Here is a 20,437-nt window from a genome sequence, read left to right on the forward strand (position 1 = left end):
AGCCATTGCTGTACTGACGTCAGACCTACCTGCTGCTGTGTATATAAGGCGGAGGCATGATTCATGTGTCACAAGTTATCTGTTCAGTGTGCCAAATAGTTCTGACTGGTTAACAATCAACATCACTCCACAGCTCTGTCACTCTGATATGAAGATGCAGAATCTTCTTGTGGGGGTTTTTCTGGGACTTCTTGCTGTTGTCCACACAACACCTGTTAATAGTAAGTTAAAGTCCTTTTTACTTTTTTTAGACTGTTAATTTTTTGTATATAGCTGAAAGTTTTGACTTGAATCAATACTTTTCTATTTTTTCTTGTCTGTGTCTGAGTAATTTTTATCAGCCATGTGATTTTTGTCATTTCAAATTTCATATCCAAGTAGATGGTTTCTCTGCTCACATCCATCTGTGAGATATTCAATGATAGTCAATGAAATTCTTTGGCATCCTGACATTCGTTGATCTCGGGACTCAGGTAGCTATATTGTTATGCAAGGCTGACAAATAGAGAAATTCTTCTGTACAGACTTGTGAAATTTTAACATGATTCCCATGGTGTCATTTTTCTCACCCTGTGAGTCAGCACTTTCCCTGCTTTCCCTGCACCTAAGATGCTCTTCAAGTTTCCGGCCCAGCTCTTTCGGCAAGTGTAGAATTTCAATGCCAGCATGCAGGTTTCGCTGGCACCTCCAGATTAGACACAAGAGGTCTTTGTGAAATGTTCTGAGCTGCTCCAGAAGGTGCATTAATGCTTATGACTTGAATAAGGTGAAACCAAAGATCAGCAAAGAACTTTTTACGAAAGTTTCAGCAACCAGTAACTTCATAGGGATCAGTGGACCTCAGCATGACTGGGGAGAAATGAAGAGTGGAGCTGTGCGATTTGATGCTTAGGCTTCTTTTGATTTAATCAGTTTTTTTTTTAACCATTGTGAGTTCAAAAAGCAACAGCAAGTACCCAATTAGATCAGGCTTACTTTAATTTTACAAATGAAATATTTAGGAAAATGCTTCAGTATATAAGAATAATAAACAAAGTTTTGACTTGTTATTTTTTTATGGTTAATTGAATATTTTACTTCTTTGGGCCTCCATCAGCAATGTAAATAAAATCATTTGAGATGTTAAGAGGGAACGCGTTCATTCGTATATGCCAGCAGTATATATAACAGTATATGTCTGTATTAGCCTGCCAAAGAAAAGTATATTAGACATTAAACATAAATTCTTATTTTGAACTATAAGGAGTAGCTCTAACCATCAGGTATATATAAATGAATCCACTGAAATTTGATGGAACAAATGTATAAAGTACCATGCTTAAATACTTTCTAAAAACTGATAATGGAAAAATGATATGAAATATATCATCACTATTAGCTATGGTTATCCAGGTAAAAAAAAAAAAAAAAACAATTCAAAACTCATTCCTTGAATTTGATGTCAGCAGACTGTTCTGGTTTCCGTCCAACTGAGGCCAAATAGTCACGGTTTGCTCTTGTGTATACTGGGCGTGTCAAAGTGGGCCTTGGTTTAACAAAACTGATACTTTAATGACAGTCTCTCTCTTTTGTTAACACACTTACGGATGATTAGTCATCTGAGTTAATCATTACCGCTTCTTGCCACAACTTATCAAAGGGGGCTGCATAACAAGTTTATACAAGAATTTGGGGAAAAGCACATAAGCAGCGTGTGATCACTTTGTCATAGATCAAAAAAGAGCTTAGTAACTTTCCTTTCCATTCATGTCCGGGCCGGTAGGTAAACACTTAAGCTGATCTGTGGACTTTTTCATCTGTCTTTGTCAGCTTTGACCCCGATCCCCACTGAAGGTGAATATGGTTTTTTCCGAGAGGCTATGACAGAGGGTTTCCTCATTGAAGACCCTTCGAAACCTTCGCTCACGCCTAAGTCACCCATGAAAACCACAACAGGTCATGTGACCCAGGAGCCACTTGCTGAACCTGAGGGGAGTGCTGACCAGGCCTTCGTGTTAACCCAACATGGAGGTGACCACCAAACAACCACAGTTCAGAGTGTTTCCCATGCTGAGAGCTCTTCCACTGTCCACTCAATGGACTCTGATGACTCCAGTTCATCTGCCAACCAAAGCTTTAAGTCTGGTGTCACCTCTTCAGCTGTGCTGGATGAGGACAATTTCTCCGGCTTTGGACCTCTGACCAATGAGCTTCCAGATTCAGGGACTGGAAATGGAGCGGAGCAAGATCAGTACACCAGTAAAAGCTACTCAATGACCACTCGCACTGTATCATCAAGCTCCACAGATGGCACAATCGAACATCAGACTTCATTGACTTGGCTTGACCAAAACGAAGGCTCAGGAATGATTGGTATGTCAAAGTATCTGATGTGTCATATTAATGACTGGCTAATACCATATACCATTTAATAGTTATCATCATATCATAATGTCGTCACTGCTTGCCAAGATTTTAAACTTGTGTTTTGTGTCCCTCCCCAGACGCCACCAGTAGATCACCAGACACCATATTGAAGGAGGTTCCACAACAGTTTGCAGAACGGGAAGGATCAGGATTGTTAGACGGTATGTCAGGGGTCAATATCAATGTCAAACACTACAGAAGAAAATAGCAAAATAAATCCCATATTCATCTACTGAGCACATTCATTACGCATGAATAACCTACACACAATTAAACCTGCTTAACAGGGTTTCTGCTCATTCTGAAAAACTACGTACACCCAGTTAAAAAGTGGACTGAGGTTAATGTCACTTTAATGAAAGCGCAGTAAATCAGTCGAGCTCTGAAAAGTTCATCAATCACACTGTAACAAATCTTCAAAATATAAAAAGCCAATAAGACAAAATAAAATGTGTTCCAACCCAACACTCTTTATCTCAAGAGTGTTGGGTTAGATTTCAAATTGAATTCATGACAGTCATAAAGTCTTCAGTTTCCAAACCCTTTTTTAAGTCTGTGTTTTTATGTTCTCCACAGAAACCAGCTCTGTATCATCAGCCAACACAAAAGAAACTATCATCACACCAAAGGGTTCACAGCAGGTATTAGGAGCAGGTATGTAACGGAGCTACTAGTGGAAATGAAAAACAAAGCAAATAGTTTTAGTATCCCATCAGGCCATTTATACACATCAAATGCTCCAATATCGAACAGACATGCCAGCATCATATTGTCTTTACTGAGATGTTTAAATCTGTGATCTCTGTAGGTCCACAAGTGAATCCTACTCCATCATTGACGCATTCCGGTCCATCGGGTAAGTCCAGGAATACATTTATTTCGTGAGCCAATTCAGTTCTTGCTATTCAGTGCATTTTTTTAAAATCCTTTCTCTCCTATATCCCCAGGTTGGCTCATCATCGTTGGCTTTATTGTCGGTCTTGCAGCACTGGTATTGCTCTGCGTTGCCATCGCCACCAGAGAAAAGTAAGACTTCTGATTAAAAAAAAATCTGATAACATTGAACAATGTTTTCTACTCTACATGTTTTGAGCATCAATTTCAATTCCTTTCTCTTCCTTTTTTGTGCAGGTGGAATAGACCACCCCAGGCGTCTGAGCTAGAGACCAAAAATGGCTCCTTAAACCAGCAGAGGGTGCAAGAGATGGAGATGTTCCTTCACAATGACCAGCCGAAGGACAATGGGAAGGCAGCAGAGTACACCGTCATCCCCCTGGATGAGCTTCCAGAGAGTTTTTCATCACACTGAGGTTCAGAGAGAGACCCTCTGGAGCCTTGAGACTCAGCACAGATCGAAAAGATTGTGTCTGGAGCAGATCTGTGAAAAAAACAAACAAACAAACAAACTGCCCAGGCGGATGAGCAAATGTTTCTGTGGACTTTGTGAACTTGAAGCCCTTCTTTAACAAAACATGGTCTGGTTTTTCCTATTGTCTTTCAAAAGCTTTTAACCAGTGCTTCACTTTAAAACTGTGGCGACACTTTGGCTGAATTTGTTGCTTTTTTTTTTTTTCTTTTTTTTTTTTTTATCACATCTGCCATTAACTGTAAAATGCTGCCAATAATTTCAGATACAGCTGGAAAATCTTTAGATTGTGATTGTAAATATTTTTCAATTCAAGAAAATAATTCTGTGAACTTTATTTTTCTGTGTCTTTGCCATAATATAATTTTATTATGATTGTAATAATATTATTAAAGACTGTGTTTGTAACTTGCATCTAGCTGCGGTTTTCCTGGCATTTGTCATGGAGGCTCTGAGCGCTGGAGACGTAAACACATTAGCTTCTCCTGACAGCCTTACGAAGCACATCAGCTGACGGAAAATGCACTCAATGAACGTTCGCATCGGCCCTCATCTGAGAAATAAAAACAACGGCAGCTCATCAATAAACATTTATTTGTGTTAAATATTTACACACAAGTATTAAAACATTTACACATCTCAGTCCATTTGCCTGACAAATATTTGTGTACTTTCTGCCGTAGTTTCACATGGTGTGAGTGCATTCAATCCTGCACACATTTAGTCAAAGTCAAAAGAAAGTTCTGCATGACAATGAATGTCAGCCACAACAGAAGTGTTGGATACTTTCCTGGCCCAATATGAATCAAAGGGAAGATAGAAAATATAAGATATAATGATCTACAGACTGTACAGTTTCACATCTTCATAGAAAACACTTACTACACTGGGCCAGTTGACTCACAACATATTCTTTATTTAGCTTGAGGAGCCAAAATGCTGAAAAGTGCTTCAGTGAACTACCAGAACAGGTTTTGCTGCTAATCCCTGAGGAAGACTCATTTTCCATTTTGGAGGAAGGTCTTTGGAGCTTGAGCCAAAATCTGGAAAGTGCGCTGAGGTCTTGCGACATGTAGACACACTGTAGCTGCCAACACCAATATTCTCAGTCATACAAACCTGCTGCAATGGTCTCACAACCGTCAAATAACCAAAGCTACAATAAATCACAACAACATGGAGTCATGGAGACATTTAAGGTGGAAAATATTGATCAATCCCTGACAACCAGTTGGAGTTCAGTAGTTTTTCTTGAAAACATAAATTTTATGTATGCTTGCAAATAAAACAATCTTAGGTTCACAAGCTATTGAGACAACAAGTGGCCCATTAAAAGGAAAATTAACATTTAACTAATGTTGCATACAGCGTATATAACTAGAGTCTTTATAGAAACTTTTAAAATAGCAAAAACAATTATTATAGAGGACAAAAAATGTCAAATTCTATACAATTGATTTATACACTTCATCTAAAGAGAATATATATACAAAGTGCAAGGAGGCACTTTAAACATGAGCATACAAGCTTTTGCTTATATGGAAAAAGAAATAATTCAGTTTTCATCTAGGTGCAAACAGACTTGATACACGGACATGTACATATTCAGCTAACGTGTAATGACGTTGTTGTCATGGCTTCAAATTTGTTGAAGTCCTAGATGCAGACTTGGGTGTGTACTTGCTAAGCGCACATGACTACAGCTAATGAACACTTACAAGCCTGTCACTTCAATCTAAATCTGCTGTGTGAAAAGTATAATCTGGGAAACAACAACAAAAAAAAAATAACATTCTGTGAGGAAGGCCCAGCCGTCCTCACTCAGAGTGTAGCAAAGTTGGAAGGGGGAGCTGTTTTCATTTTCCCCCTGCTAAAACCTGAGTTGTGGTATCGATGAATAGGAATAACTTTCATCCAGAAATCATACTGACTGCACTCTGCAGCTGACATCTTCAAGGCAAGGTTGTCATAAAGCAAAGAAATAAACAGTTTGAAATAAAACACAGAGCAATGCATTGGCCTGCCGAGAGTTTCTTTCTCTGTCCTCGAACCTCCATTTTTCTTTTCCTTGTCAATCCTCCTCCTTCTTTCAGGAACACGCAGTAACACAGGCTTACTATTTGATGGCAGTAACGCATGCAGTGCTTCATTGACAAAGAACATATATAAAAAAATAAATAAATAATTGAAAGAAATAGATAAATAACTGGGAGGGCAGCCCTCATTTACCTTACAGCTCTCTGCAACACATCTTGTACCATACTGTGATACCACATTTAGAGGCCACGCTCTCTCTTAAATCCTAAACTTAGCTTCTAATGCTTGACCATGTGTACGACATCAGGGTGTAATCCCATAAATCAAACAGTCAAAGGTAAAGCAGTATCTAACCGTCTTGAATATTGGTGCCGCACTAAGCGCTTTTATCCAACCACGTCTTGTTTTCCTAAAGCTTGCAGTAGCAGCACATAAGGCCCTGAGTGTTGTCAACTGAATGTTTCATTCTTCCAAGCAAACATGCACCAGTTCATCGCAGTGTGTGTCCAGTTAGTGCAAATGCAAGCTCTAACAGGTGACTCATCTTAGGTTTGCTCCAACGAAAGAAAAAAAAAAAATTTGGTGCATGATTTTCAGTTGATACTGCTAATTTTTATATATTTATATTTATATATATTTCTTTTTTATTTATTTTTTTTTGAGTTTTTGTGTGTGTCTGTGTTCATGTGTGTGTGTGCGTGTATTTGTCCTTGTCCTGGCAGAAAACTTAAAAGCTGGTGGAACTCAGGGTAAGGCGCAGCAGCATCTGAAGCTGCTTTACTCGCATTTCCATGGTTCCTCCTCAACAAGAGAGAAATCTGCAGTCCTGCCATTTTTGCCCATGGTAACCTGTAAGCAATTATTAAAAACATCTAACTACTGAGGCCAAGGCACCATCATTCACAAACGGCAACGCTCGGGGGCAGAGAAGCCATTGTTTCATCACACTCAGGCCACTGACCTTGCGACCAAATCCACAACACAGACTTGCATGTCCTCTCTCACACTAACATATTGAGACTTTGGTACACGTCACAGTGCTTTGCCATTAACAGAAGAACATGGATGAGTCGTTTTCCAGTTTTGGCCATGTATTTTATGGATTCTCTGCCCAACCGAATTACAATACTTCAGTAATTGGAATGATCACAATGCAACTTTACAATCAGACAAAAAGTTGCATTAAACAGGCAATGAAATGTCAAAAGGTTTTTTTGTTTTGTTTTGTTTTTTTTACATGTGAAAATCTCAAAAATTGAAAGCTATGTGACAACGTGGGCATGAGAGAACCACTTTCAATGAAACATTGTGAAACAGCAGTCTTTATGTGTACCACTGGCTACAAAAAGTCTTCGAATAGATGGACAATCATTGAAAACTGTAATTTGGTCAGGGCTGCCACAAATACATGTCCAATTCAGTAGACAAAAGAAAAAGGGAAAAACAATTCTTCACAAAATGAAAACATAACCAAAATAAAAAACAAGTCAAATGTAATTGTGTACAAAGACAACGCTATCCGTTGGTTTAAAGTTTTTGAAAAGGGTTAAAAAATATAAAAAAAGAACAAACTTTGGTTTTGATGAACCTGGTATCACAAAAACTGCTTTTTCTTGTGACATTTACTGTTCACATAATCACCAATACTCCAATATAGGAAGTCACTCAAGAAACGCAAACACAGACACAGAGAGACGGACAAGCACATGGACAGAGCTGGGGAGGAGTTTCTACATACAAGTCTCTATATCCGTTAACGTGAAATGTACCTTGCAGTCGTCTATCAAGATTGAGTTGTGATGGGTGTACACATTCTGGTTGGTGTTATTTTCAAAGTAGGATTGTGACTTTGCCATCTCAAAGTCATCCATCCGGGTCTGCTGGGCATCAAACATGTCGAGCTCATCTTTGGACAGGTGGTAGACAATACCTGCTCCGTAGGAGTCCCCAACCACGTTGACCGAGGTGCGGAAGCGATCCCTGCGTGGCGAAGAAGAGAGTGATGGGAAAGTTAAAGGAGAGTAATCAGCAAATAAAAGAAACCTTTCCCATTTAGCCTGGATCAAGAGATGGCAATGATGTCACTGAGAGAAATATCTCGAAAACAGCCATTACACAGAGACATTCATGTTGTGCAGATGGTAATGTGTGCTGCTGGCCTTTCCTGCACCTCCACCATAGTTTTTTTGTGTGAAATGTCATGTGACATTTGTCCAGTATCTGTGTCAGATGACCTGAAAAAAAAAAAAGCCACACCCACACTGTACAACCTCACAGAGCTTGGCCTTAGGCTCAACACATCTGCAATAATTTCAGTTAGCATCTTATTACGTCTTATTCCCACTTGAGTCATATTAACATTGTATTGAGCAGAACCAATAGAGAAGAAGGTACCAGGACTCCGTTTATATTTACATATAGATGGATCTGGATTTGGAAATGATATCACTGTGTTGTTGTGCAATTGTAGGTCTTGAGAAAAGCTATCAAAGCCATCTCAGAGTGATGTGGGATTTGTACACCGCCAAAAGATTCAGGTTAGTAGTAAGAGCCTTGTTGCTATGACTGTTTACTGCATGGACAAATACTCGATCACCACTTGATCTTAAAATTTCAATAAAAAAAAAAAAAAGTGATTCTTTGTTTGGTTAGCGTCAACTGGATTGCTGGAAATATCCGATCGGCAGAAATGTGTTGGAAGCTGCTGTGAATAAGTGCTAATTGAATAAATCACACCGTGCATGTAATGTGTCTCATTCGCGAAGAGTTTCATCGCTAACAGGAGAATTACAGGATGATAACTGTCAGCAATTAGCACATATTGTGGAGTCATTATGCAATATTGTGCGTTACGATCTTGCTGCTGTGCGTGTTGATGTTAAACTCACAGCAGCCAGTCGACAGCGACCAGGAGGCTGATGTCCTGTGTGGGCAGCCCCACAGCTGTGAGGATCAGAAGCATGGTCACAAGTCCAGCACTGGGGATGCTGGCTGCTCCGACACTGGCCAGGGTGGCTGTCATACTGAACAGGAGACACGTTTAACTGTCAGCACGTTTGGTCCCAAACACACGACTATTTCAGATAAAAGAGGATGATGAGGAATATTTCATAAACGACTCAACTCACTATACTGCTGAAAATAGATATTATATGATTTCATGAAACTTACGGTATTCAAAAAAGGTTTTTACTCTATGAATTTTCACCAGCTGAATAGACATGAAGTTGTTGTTGTTGTTTTTCAAAACAACCCTAAGAGGAACGTGAATTTTTTCTCGAGAAAAAAGATTGATCGCAGCAAGAAGAAAGAAACGACTGAAAACCATTTTCCTTTCAATCCTTCCATACACCAGTGTTTGTGGGGAAATATAGCGTTGGCAATAAGGAAACTCATTATATTTATTCGATTCATTATGTGAGCGAGCCATTAGGTGATTTATTGGCAATGTGATTACTCAGAGATGTGTTGTGAAATCCCTCCTTGGCCGCATTCTCACCTGACAGTAACGATCTGGCCCCAGTCGAGCTCAATCCCATTCATCTGAGCGATGAAGATGGCAGCCACGGCCTCATAAAGCGCTGTGCCGTCCATGTTGATGGTGGCGCCCACTGGGAGGACAAATCGTGTTACTCTCTTGTCGATGCCCAGGTTCTCCTCTAAGCATCGAAACGTAACAGGCAGGGTGCCGGCACTGTTGTGGATAACAACAAAGAACATCCTTTAGTATGATGGTCACAAACAGCCCGCAGCTTTCACTTTGAAAACTCTGCAGCTAATTCGGCACAAAAAAAAGTTTCTGAAGTAAAAGAGAAGAACTGTTGAGAATGAATTTGACTGAGTCATGCTCATTCCTCTGTTCATGCTGAAAATTAATCATAACAATACATCAAGACTATTGCCTCTTGTCTGTTGTCCTATTTTTTAAAAGTATTGTCCTTTGGGCCTCTGTTCCAGGAGACTTAAATAGCTTATCGCTTTCCGTTGAAGTGTGACTAAAGATAGTGTTGATTGATAATCTGCAGTTGTTGTGTTTTTTGGTTTTTTTTTTCTGATTATTGACAAGTGTTTCTTGTAGATGACACAGAGCAGCGTACAGAAAAGAACTTGAAAGAACTGATTTCAGCTCAGGAGAGGAAAGAGGGCATCTCGTGTCATTAATAAAACATCAAGTGTAGGAAGAATATCTCACATGGAGGAAAAGTGAGAAGCTGAGTGTTCCATAGTTACTCCTTGTGAGTTATAGATATTTAAAACATGACCCTGGATATAAGGTGTATCAGAGTATTCATGAAAACATGCAGCACATTTGGAGGGGGATCTTCAATCAGAAGTGGCCTACTATATAAAGCAGGGGCAAAGGCAAAATTTTCTCATACCTGGACGCTGTACCAAGCGCTGTCACCCAGGCCTGGAACACTCCCATGAAGAATGTGAAGGGGTTTTCTTTTACGATTAAAAAATATATCAGCGGTAGGAAGATGCCTCCGTGGATGATGAGGCCCACGATCACAGTGACCATATACATCCCCAGCTGCCTCGCTACCACCTCCAAATCAGCAATTGAGATGATCTTCCCACAGATGAGGCAGGCAATACCGACTGGGGAGTACCTGAGGACGGGCACAGGATGCGTTCATGACTAGAAAAGCTTTGTATGAGTGTGTAAGAGTGAGACTTCTGCTTTTAGTTGTTGGACACAGTATCATTTCTGGAAAGCAGAGGAATGGTTTGATGCCTGTGGTGGACGACACTTACCACATAATCGCGCTAACAAGCTTCATAACAATCTCGTTCAGGATGTTGAAAAACTCCAACATCAATTTGGCTTTTTCTCCCATTTTCCCCATGATGACTCCAAAAGCGACAAAGAATCCAATCAAACCTGCAGGACAATGAAATGGAAAATCAATGCCATGGAATAAGGACTAATCACTCATTGGCCAATTGTTCACAATACTTCAAAAAGAAAAAAAAATGCTAAGGTGATAGGGTAAATAAGGTCATTTTACTGTATTTTATTTTACTGGGATATTTGGGATTTCCATGTCTGTTTGCTTATCATAAGACTACGTAGAAAATACTGAACCAAGTGCACCACAGGTGGTGGAGGGATGAGATAAGCTGTTCCAATTCCTGATCCTTAGCATTAGAAGAAAAGTCTTTTTTTTATTTTTTTTTAGTTTCTTTAAAGATGAAAAAATCAGGCATGGTATTGAGATCTCTCAGTTTGCACAGTTTGTTACAGAGCGTACAAATTTGACTCCGGATATAATAATCTGGATGTTGTATATGAAGATGTTTGGCCTTGGTGAGCATCGCTGCTCCAATCGGTGCTATTCTTACTTTTGTATGACTGAAAATGAAAAAGGCTATTCTTCAGCTTTTTTTTAACTGCACGGCGGTTGTGTTTTTGAACTGTACACCTACCCAAGACGTTCATCCCACTCTTGAACTGCAGTGACCTCTTGACAGTGAATTGTGGGGGTGCCCTGGTCCTGTTAGTGGGCACTTGTACTTTAGTGGTTACGGTCTGGATCTACACAAAGCAAAGAAAGCAAGAAACAATTGGAGCAACTGAGCATATGAGTCAGACTTTATGTGGTGGGTGAAAACTTTCAGTAAAGACTCCTACCTGCTGAAAGCAGGCCTGCACCAGGTTCTCTGGGAAAAGATTTCGGATGAGATCGAAAAAAGCATCCACGCTCGACACTTCATCGTTCTTCTTTCCCTGCCCAAGATTTGCCCTCAGCTTGGGGTTCCCCGGATGGATGAGCAGCACCAGGATCACACCCAGGATGGCTGCAATCACTGTCGTTGACATGTAGTACACCATGGCCCTTGTGCCCAAGCGGCCGCTGGACTTGGCATCCAAACCAGCAAGTCCTGTGAGCAGAATATGTTTCACAGAAAACCAGAATCGACGTCATCGGATGGTTCCTACTGTATTCTGTCTTTAATAGAGGACGATAGAGTGACTTCAAATAGCACATCACAACCAAACTGATCAGCTCCTCTGACCAAGCAGATGCTGCTGTCCCTTTAGATTGCTGCGTATTTGGACTCTGAAGCCCATGTTTGCAGTGACAGTAACAGAAAATCTAATTCTGCACCTGATTTTTTCATATGAATTCCGTCCAAAGCCAGATGACACAATTCGAAGCTGAAACCTGAACTTGCAAAGATAAGAACAATATGTCTACACAGGTAATTGAATACTCGTCTCTTTCATCTATGATTTTGTTTATCCACAGTTTCCCTGCTGACTTGTGGAGGAAAAAAGACTGAACTTCCTGAACAGCACATTATGCACACCAGCAATGTTCAGCACATCCATTATGCATGGGGCATAACTGAGCTCGGTAAAGAGAGGTTATTGGAGGTGTGAAGAGAGAGTGTTGTAAATACATCAGCTCACTGTACCACATACTACATGCCTGTGCAATGCTACATTTGCAGGTAATCTTCATCATCACATCACAATTTTGTATTTTCTAGGGTGGCGAGGTTTTTTTTTTTAACTGTAAATTAAGGTTTTTAAAAGCAGAGATGTGTGTCCAAGGAAACAGAGTGAGCTCACGTAATATGAAGGAAACAAGCCTCTTAGTCTGCATCGACGTGCACATCAGATACATTTACATCAATATGTTTTGCTGTCCAGTAGTTTCATACTCTCAATGGTCTCTTCAGACAGAGCTTCTTTATGCACAAAATGTACGTTATGGAGCAATTTTCAATGTTGCCCATTAATAGAAACACAAAAACAACTCTCTTCTCTCTTCTGTTGCAACCCAAACCCCCGAGCAGCATCATTTTTAGGTCAGTTGAGTTCAAGAGACCATTTGGAGCAGCTACTGTATGCCACCCACCTGTGACCAGACTGGAAACAACAAGAGGAAGGATAAGCATCTTTAGCATCCTCATTAGGATCTCCCCCGGGAAGGCGATGATCATGATAACATCAGGAGGGAGAGGGGATATGTGCCGCAGCAACATGCCAGCGATGGATCCTAGAAACACTCCTGAACCGGCGAGAAAGAAGAATGAAATTGTATCAACACCTTATGCAGTGAAGAAAATCTTCTCGTTAGAATCTCAATCTTAATTAACATCCTAACCAGCCATATATATATATATATATATGTGTGTGTGTGTGTGATACATAAAGCATGAATACCTTACAACTTTATCAGTTGTTTTTGCATAAAGGAGAAAAAACTGAACACTGAATAATAAAACAGCACTTTGTCACTTTTGTAAATTACAGTTTAAATTATTGGAGAAAACATTTCATGAGTCTTTTGAGTGCCAATTATTTTAACCAAGAAAGAATCTGTCAGCCTGTTTGATATTTCAGTGGTGTGCCATGAAAAATGACGTGGAGCAGCACGGCAAATAGTGATTAATGCCGTCACGCCAATGTGCTGGATTTGAACAAGTGGAGCCTTTCTGGACAAATTCACATGATCTCCGCAGGATTGCCTCCCCACAGCCCCTAAGTCATGTAGCTAAGGTTAAACTGCCCATTGGCGTAGCTGTTTGCCTATCATTGTAATGGACAACAGCCCAGCCAGAAGGTCCGAGAGTCTAATTCAGGAAGAGCTCTAACCTCCCCCAAAGAGGCAGTAAACTTACCAAGGATTGTGAGAGTGAGAACCATGTTCTTCATGATTTTATCGCACAAACTGCCGCACAGATTCTCTGGAGCGTCCACTATGGGCTCCAGATGGTTCTCGTCCATCCTGACTTCCACTTGCTTCTGCATTTTGTTGGCACTAAAAACAAAAAGAGTGGGTAAAAAGTGTTGCTGTTAGATCTACAAGCAACAGATTTTAAACTTATTTTAAACAGATAGCAGACATAACCAATGCTGAGTTGGCTCCAAAAGTGGGCTAAGGGTATGACATGATAAAGAGTGTGGCTGTCAGAGTGATTCAATTATTTTTATGATAATGAAACGAATAGTAAACTTCATGTGCAGCTATCTGGGGCTTAAAAAAAAAAACAAACAAACAAAAATACTTACTTACAATACTTACTGAATATACAATACTGAATACAAGATCATAATTAGGGAAAAAAAGTGCACACATGATGCTCTTTCTGCTATTTGAGCGTGTGCAAAGTTGTAAAAAGTTCACAGATGGCCTTTCTTAATTAGAAACTGCCATTCTCAAACAATCAGCAAAGAATCAATAAAGAAAATGTTTATAATCTGCATTTTAAACAAATGAATCAGTTTTCCTTGCTAAATTTGAATAAACACAACAGCAGCTGTTATTCATATCATCCCCCTCTGCTGCTGCCGCTGAAAGGCTATGTATAATAATTCATGATAATATGAGCTATTTTGTTGTGTGTGTGTGCTGAAATAAAGATGTGACAACATATAAATATAATTGGGACGTTTTCCGTCGCGGAGTAAATTTTATTTACAGTCACTGACTTGGCTTTATGCCTCTAGAACGTCTTGTTTTATTGAGATACTGGATCTCATCTCCTCAATGACAGCTCTTCATCCAACTCCATCAGTCACTAAAAGCAACAAGTATCTAAGGGTTTGTTATTGTCTGGTGTAAAGCCTCTTTGACTTCAAGATCAGCTCTCCCCTGTGCAACCTTTAAATCCTCTGTAGAGTACAGACGTGCACAGTTACATAACAGTGAATGCCCGTGTCGTTTGACCACTTGACCTTCATGACTTGAACACCTGGAGCATTAACTCTGGCAGAGAAACCCGACAGAAAAACCAGCAAATTAAAAGAAATGGAGAAAACAAAATGTGTCAAATAAAGCAGATCACAGTTGAAAGCGGGACAAAGTTTTAATTTGAGGTGGTAAACATCCACTTTCTCTCAATAACACATGGAACAGGGAACATGCAAGGCGAGGACAGTGGAACTGCCAAGTCAATCACGCCTGTCTGAGACTTAAGCCTTTTAAAGAGGATAAAATTAGCACTTCCAGCACACAAGCCATAGGGTTATGTAACAGAAAAGGGGCTTCCCAGGAAAAGTCAAAAGTGTCACCTCCTCCTGTATCCCAACTGTTATGCAGGAGATTAAGAAGAAGAAACTTCAGCATTGACACCAAATTTCTGCAACACGAGGTACTTGGAAAGAATGCTGAGTCCAAGAAAAATAAAAAAAAAATCTTCAAGAACGCTGGAAAAAATGTTTGAAGGTAAAAATTTGTCCAAGCTCCAACCAAACTGGTGAAAAGGGTGAAAGAGCCAAACAAGATGGAGAGGATACAAATTCCCAAACCATCCACCAATGCATCACAAACACTAAATCAAAACTGAGATAATATAACAGCATCAAATCACTGATGCGTCATCAAGGTAAAGTTGCTTTGCATCATTTTGTTCCCACCTGATATGAACGTTCTCATACACTACAAACACACTACTGATGTGCTGCTCATCATGCTTACCAGCTGCTTTGTAAATTGCTCGGGATTGAAACGATATTTGTGGAGAGCGACTACACGACCACGGGTGAAAAAGCTAACCAAGTCATCACTCATGCATTAATAAATCCAGTCAGAACCGCAAAAAAATCTCTCGTATCCCCTCAGAAAGGGATCTTCAGTCCTGACAAAGAATCTGCAGGTCACTTCTTCCTCAGCGTCCAGTGTATATCCACAATGTCAGATGGCTGCTAATTCAGCTGCAGGGGAGGAGGGTAAAAGTTAGACTGATGTGCCTGGAGGTTTGGCAGGAGGCTCCCAGACAGGAAGGGTGGAGTCAGCCTGCCAAGATTAGCAACAGGAGTTGCTAATCTTGCTCTTTTCTTTTTTGTCTTTCCTCTGCTGTATTGTTTTTGTTTACTTGGCCGGTAAAGGTCTTCCTTTCAGAGCTTTCATTTTTGCACACCTTGACTTAAACACATTGAGTCAACGGCAGCGTTATCAGAAGCACCAAGCCATAATTAATCTCTAAAGAATGGCACCAAGGCCACGTGCCGCACATCGGCACCATCAACGGCCAACGGTAAAAACTTAGCAATTTTTTAGGAGAGAAACTTCAAGAACAAGATTATCCCAGAGAGAAGGAGCACTGGCTTTCCACTCATCAATTAGTGACCCATTTATCTTCTATTCACCCTGTGAGGATTGGAAAGTTACTGACTATCAACACTACCAGAGTCCGTAATTGTGGCGTTAAATGCATTCCACTCAGGTTTATCCGGATGCTTCGTTATCATGTGAGCCAATTGAAAGAAAAGACACACAAATTCAGGGGTAAGCATTTGGCTCTTAATTACTGTTAAGCATGAAGTCCACACCAGACAATAACTTCCAAATTAAGAAGCAAAAACTAATTTAGCAAAACTATGTTGGCAAAACAGAAAAATGCATTGCAGCTGTTTCCTCATCAGACTTTTTGAGCATTTAATCTTACAATTAGAATTTTAACGGGGAAATCAAACACATAAACTACATCTGATTTCTCATAGTTTTTAATGGGAATTCAAGCTTTTGCTTGTACGCAGCTTAAACCCATTCTGGGTTGTTTAAGATGACTTGAGGATTTGAAAAAAAAAAAAAAGGAAAGGTAGACAAAAATCTGATCACACCACGAAGAAATTTTTCATCACTACATAAATTGCTGTTCTTAAAATGTGTGTTTCCTCTGCTCCCCTGTTTGGGTACACATTCAGCTACAAGGGGAACGACTTTGGCCTTTTTTTTTTCTTTTTTTTTTGCTGTATTTACTGGCCTTCTCTTTTGTAGACATGACCATGGTTTCTTTTCATCTCACAGGTGACATGGCTGTTGCACATGCAGAAATTTTGTTGTCAGTGTCATATCCACATCAGGGGCAACTGACAGGATGATGGCCATGGAAATTGGCCTTCTAGTGCTGCAGTTTTAAGAGATACTGGACATAAATGGGCTCAGTGGCAGACACTTTACAGAAGTGTGCGCGTGCATGTGTGTGTTTGTGTGTGTTAAGATTCCCATCAGAGCTTCGACAGGGAAAAGAGAGACGATTTAAGAGCACATGGCACAGCATTTGTCCATGCAGCTCCACACCTTGCTCCCCTCAGCACCAAGCCAACCTCATGCTACAACACCTGACAACACACACCACGCTTAGACAGCAGGTGTCTATAATTAACTAATCTGTCTTGAGCCACGCTAATCCGGCACACATACACACCGAGATGGATCAGACACACTCAGGGAACAAGTTTACAGCTGTGATGTCTTGGAACACCTGTTCCACAAATCACAAAACCAAGGTCTCATTCTCTGCAGTACATTGTGACACAGAGAGTGGATCACTCGACAAGTGTATGAGTTCCACAAAAGCACTGGGATATGTCCTCATGCCTCATGTGGCAGTAATATATCTGCACTTCTAAGTCCCGACAATGTATCTCCTACTTATGAGTATCACAAATATGGAGGCTACAAATAAACAGAAGCTAAAACAAACTCATTTAAGTAATAACATAGTAATGACCTGTTGTGTGCCGTAAATAGCTGTCATGATTCATTGGGAGGTCAATCTAGAATAATCCCTGATACCAGACGCCCTGGTAGCATGAATATGACAAGGACAGCACACCCTTCACCCTGCCCAAGTGATGGAGTGTCAGTGAATGTGTGCCCCGACGCGTTCACAAATTCAACAGCCTTTGTTCCTGCCTGTTAGCACCCTGATAGATTTCATATAAAACCAACAAATGAGGACGTGTCACCGTCATGGACCAATGATCAAACCTTTCTCTTTCACCTAATACAGGAAAAAAACACAGTATGTACTGTATCCTCAACATCTAGCTACTATTATAGATGACAAATAATGATTACAAATAATGAAAAAAAAAAACCCCACAATGATAAATTTAGTGACACTGAATGTCCAATGTTGTCCTCTAGTTGAGTCTCTTGCATGTTTTGATAAGCTTTATTTTTTTGGGGAGGGGTGTAGTCACACGTAACAAAATCACGTCTCAGTCACAATGCCCAGTGATTGGACGTTCACACTGAACTTGTGTCTGAATGTACAGCTTTTGGTCGCTGTATTTGTCATGTGCCCAAACAAGGCCTGAAAAGAACCCCTACTGGGATTTCAGTATAAATAACAGGGAAACAAATCCACAGTTAAATGGTTGTATTTCAACCAACAGCAGCAAAGTCACTGTACGTAATAATTACAGGGGAAACTTGATGAACAACAATAAAGCCATGGAGGTTTTTATGTTGACTGCAAAAATGTGTCTCTTGCTCTACAATGATCATTCAGTCAATAGATCAGGGCCTGTTAAAATATAAGTTTTCACTTACCAACAAGCATTCATATCAACTGATAAACTGAAAAGTCACAAATTAAGAGAACCAAACACTGTGGGAATCTTGAATGTTATATCAGAGAAAATGATATGTAGGATCTTATGGCTTTGAATAAAAATGTTAAAAAACAAAATGATTAACTATCAGCAATAATTATTATTTTAATAAACATGTAAAGTATGCATGCATAAATGCAGCCCTGATTGCACACATCAGGATGGAATATACACAGCCAGTGCTGTTGCTGGTTGATAGCGGCTCTGTTTGCTAATTGTACTGCAATCATGATGCGCGGCTGATAACCCTGTTCCACTCATGATTTGAAGCAATTAAACAATTAAAGCATTTCAGATCAGCTAAGCCGCCGCCATTATATCCTCCACTTGATGAAGAAGTTGAGGAGGAAATGTTGTTTCTTCGACTCATTTCAAAGTCGTCTCGAACTTCCTTGCACAGAGTAAGGCGAATTATACATCTAGGATGATATCCTAATTTTTCCCTGAGCAGCAGTGAGGTGAGAGGTTTGTTTATCAGTTCATTCTAGAAAGTGGTAAAGGTGACAATCAGCCGCCAGAAAAATAAACCTCCATAAGAACTCCATAAACTTAGTTAGCAATAAATAGCTCCAACACTGAGCTACCTGCCTGTAAATCAGGTCTCACTGTTTGCTGTTAAACTTGTTAAACAAGTGTAAAAAAAGAAGTATGAACTTTGTTACAAGGCACCTTTTGGTGGAGAGAGGTGTCCTAATCTGAATGAAATACGTTCTGATACTCTCCTCTCTCCTGGAGGGGTCCACACCAGTCCTCTAAAAGGTAATCCCTCATTTGATGTTTTTGTGACAGTGCTCTCTAACAATTTTAGTTAAAAAACCTCCTGCAGGTGTTTAACTGGACTGAGATCCTCTGACTGCGAAGTGTTCGATTCACATCATCTCCATGCTCATCAATCCCATTAGTGACTGACTCATGGATTTTCAGGCTATTATCAACCTGTTTCTCAAATCCTTATATATATAAGTTCCTCCTTTACTTTGTGGCCAATCTGCATGTCATTAAATGGCATACATGCCATTTAATGACAAAAATTCAAGGACTCAATGAAGCAAGGAACTTGACGAGATGAAAGCTCTTTCTTTGCAAAATTAGGTAAAGTGCATTATACATTTAATGAACAGACCGCCTGCTGAAATAGAATGAAAGCTTTATAGTCCACATAAGCCCATTAAAAAGAACCAAAACTCATTTGAGGCCTTTGGAAATCATGACATGACACATGTCAGGGTCCCCCTCATTGCCTTTCACCTTTCACTGCTTCCTGTAAAAAAAAGAAAAAAGAAAAAAGAAAAAAGCTTTGCGCACTGAATGTAATTGGACATTTAGAGGTCGATAATTTGTCTCATGCTCAAGGCTGTGAATCTACAAACAGAGGAACGTGGGATTTTAGTTGTTCAACTGGAAAGAGCAGTTATTGTTACTTATGTAATTGTACGGAAAAGTTCAGAGAAAATAATTATTGGTCTTCTCAGACTTATGGCTTCGATGTTTTGTATTTAATCCGTCTGTAGATTTGTGTGCATTTGTAGAGATAAACTGAGTCGTCACAGTGTTTACACAGTTATCTGAAGCAGAGACTGACCGAACTGAGGAAATGTGTTAAAGGGAGGTGTTTACATGCTGGGAAACTGTTAATGAGGCAATTCATTCAATTACACAAGAGAATATTTAATCAACCTTTTCACAATAACTTGTAATGACAAATGTTGTGTTTACAGGAAAATTATCAGGTTTGTTTAAGTAAAACAGAATTTGACGTTTTGCGCGGTTGAAATTGATTTCTCCAAAACTGAAGGATTTGATGGATTTGTCTGGAGCTCTGGATCTCCGTTTATCTCTGCAATTTTAAATAGTTGATATATCTTTTTGAAGTATTTTTTCTTTTTTTGTTTGATCTGAGGCAACAGGACGTGATGATCATGCGCAATTCCCGTGTATGAAAGAAAGAAGTGAAAGGAGTTGCATCAACATGTCATTTTAGTGATTGAACGTGGATATTTCCCCCGGGGCTCCCAGTTAGCTCGCTTATAAGATACCTGAAAGTTTCTTCGATGCATGAGTGAAAAATATTTCTTCAGAAGTGTCTTTACTTGACTGGTCTCTGATTTTAGAACAGTTTTGACTAATTGAAAAATAAAATTGTATTTGTTAATTAGCCACTTCATCATGTATTCTTGTGCATGATTGCCTTGATTTTAAACACACAAGAGTGTTGAATTGAATTTTTTATTTGCATGTTGGACATAATGGATATCTAGTGTCTCTGG

General features: G+C 39.7%; 2 protein-coding genes across 2 annotated transcripts; one reads left to right on the plus strand and one right to left on the minus strand.

The window, feature by feature from the left end:
- Nucleotides 1-87: 87 nt before the first annotated feature.
- Nucleotides 88-4,184, plus strand: cd44a (CD44 molecule (IN blood group) a). Its single transcript, XM_029498747.1, has 7 exons — nucleotides 88-221; nucleotides 1,810-2,352; nucleotides 2,484-2,567; nucleotides 2,983-3,060; nucleotides 3,215-3,262; nucleotides 3,354-3,432; nucleotides 3,538-4,184. The coding sequence occupies exons 1-7, from the start codon at nucleotides 149-151 to the stop codon at nucleotides 3,713-3,715; spliced, it is 1,083 nt and encodes a 360-aa protein (XP_029354607.1). The 5' UTR covers nucleotides 88-148; the 3' UTR covers nucleotides 3,716-4,184.
- Nucleotides 4,185-6,586: 2,402 nt separating this feature from the next.
- Nucleotides 6,587-13,577, minus strand: LOC115040909 (excitatory amino acid transporter 2-like). Its single transcript, XM_029498040.1, has 10 exons — nucleotides 13,445-13,577; nucleotides 12,679-12,831; nucleotides 11,445-11,695; nucleotides 11,240-11,348; nucleotides 10,568-10,694; nucleotides 10,189-10,422; nucleotides 9,309-9,503; nucleotides 8,698-8,832; nucleotides 7,579-7,789; nucleotides 6,587-6,658 (listed from the first exon to the last, which is right to left on the minus strand). The coding sequence occupies exons 1-10, from the start codon at nucleotides 13,572-13,574 to the stop codon at nucleotides 6,587-6,589; spliced, it is 1,617 nt and encodes a 538-aa protein (XP_029353900.1). The 5' UTR covers nucleotides 13,575-13,577.
- Nucleotides 13,578-20,437: the final 6,860 nt, after the last annotated feature.

Source organism: Echeneis naucrates, chromosome 3 (genome assembly GCF_900963305.1).
Source record: "Echeneis naucrates chromosome 3, fEcheNa1.1, whole genome shotgun sequence".
Classification (NCBI taxonomy): Eukaryota; Metazoa; Chordata; class Actinopteri; order Carangiformes; family Echeneidae; genus Echeneis; species Echeneis naucrates.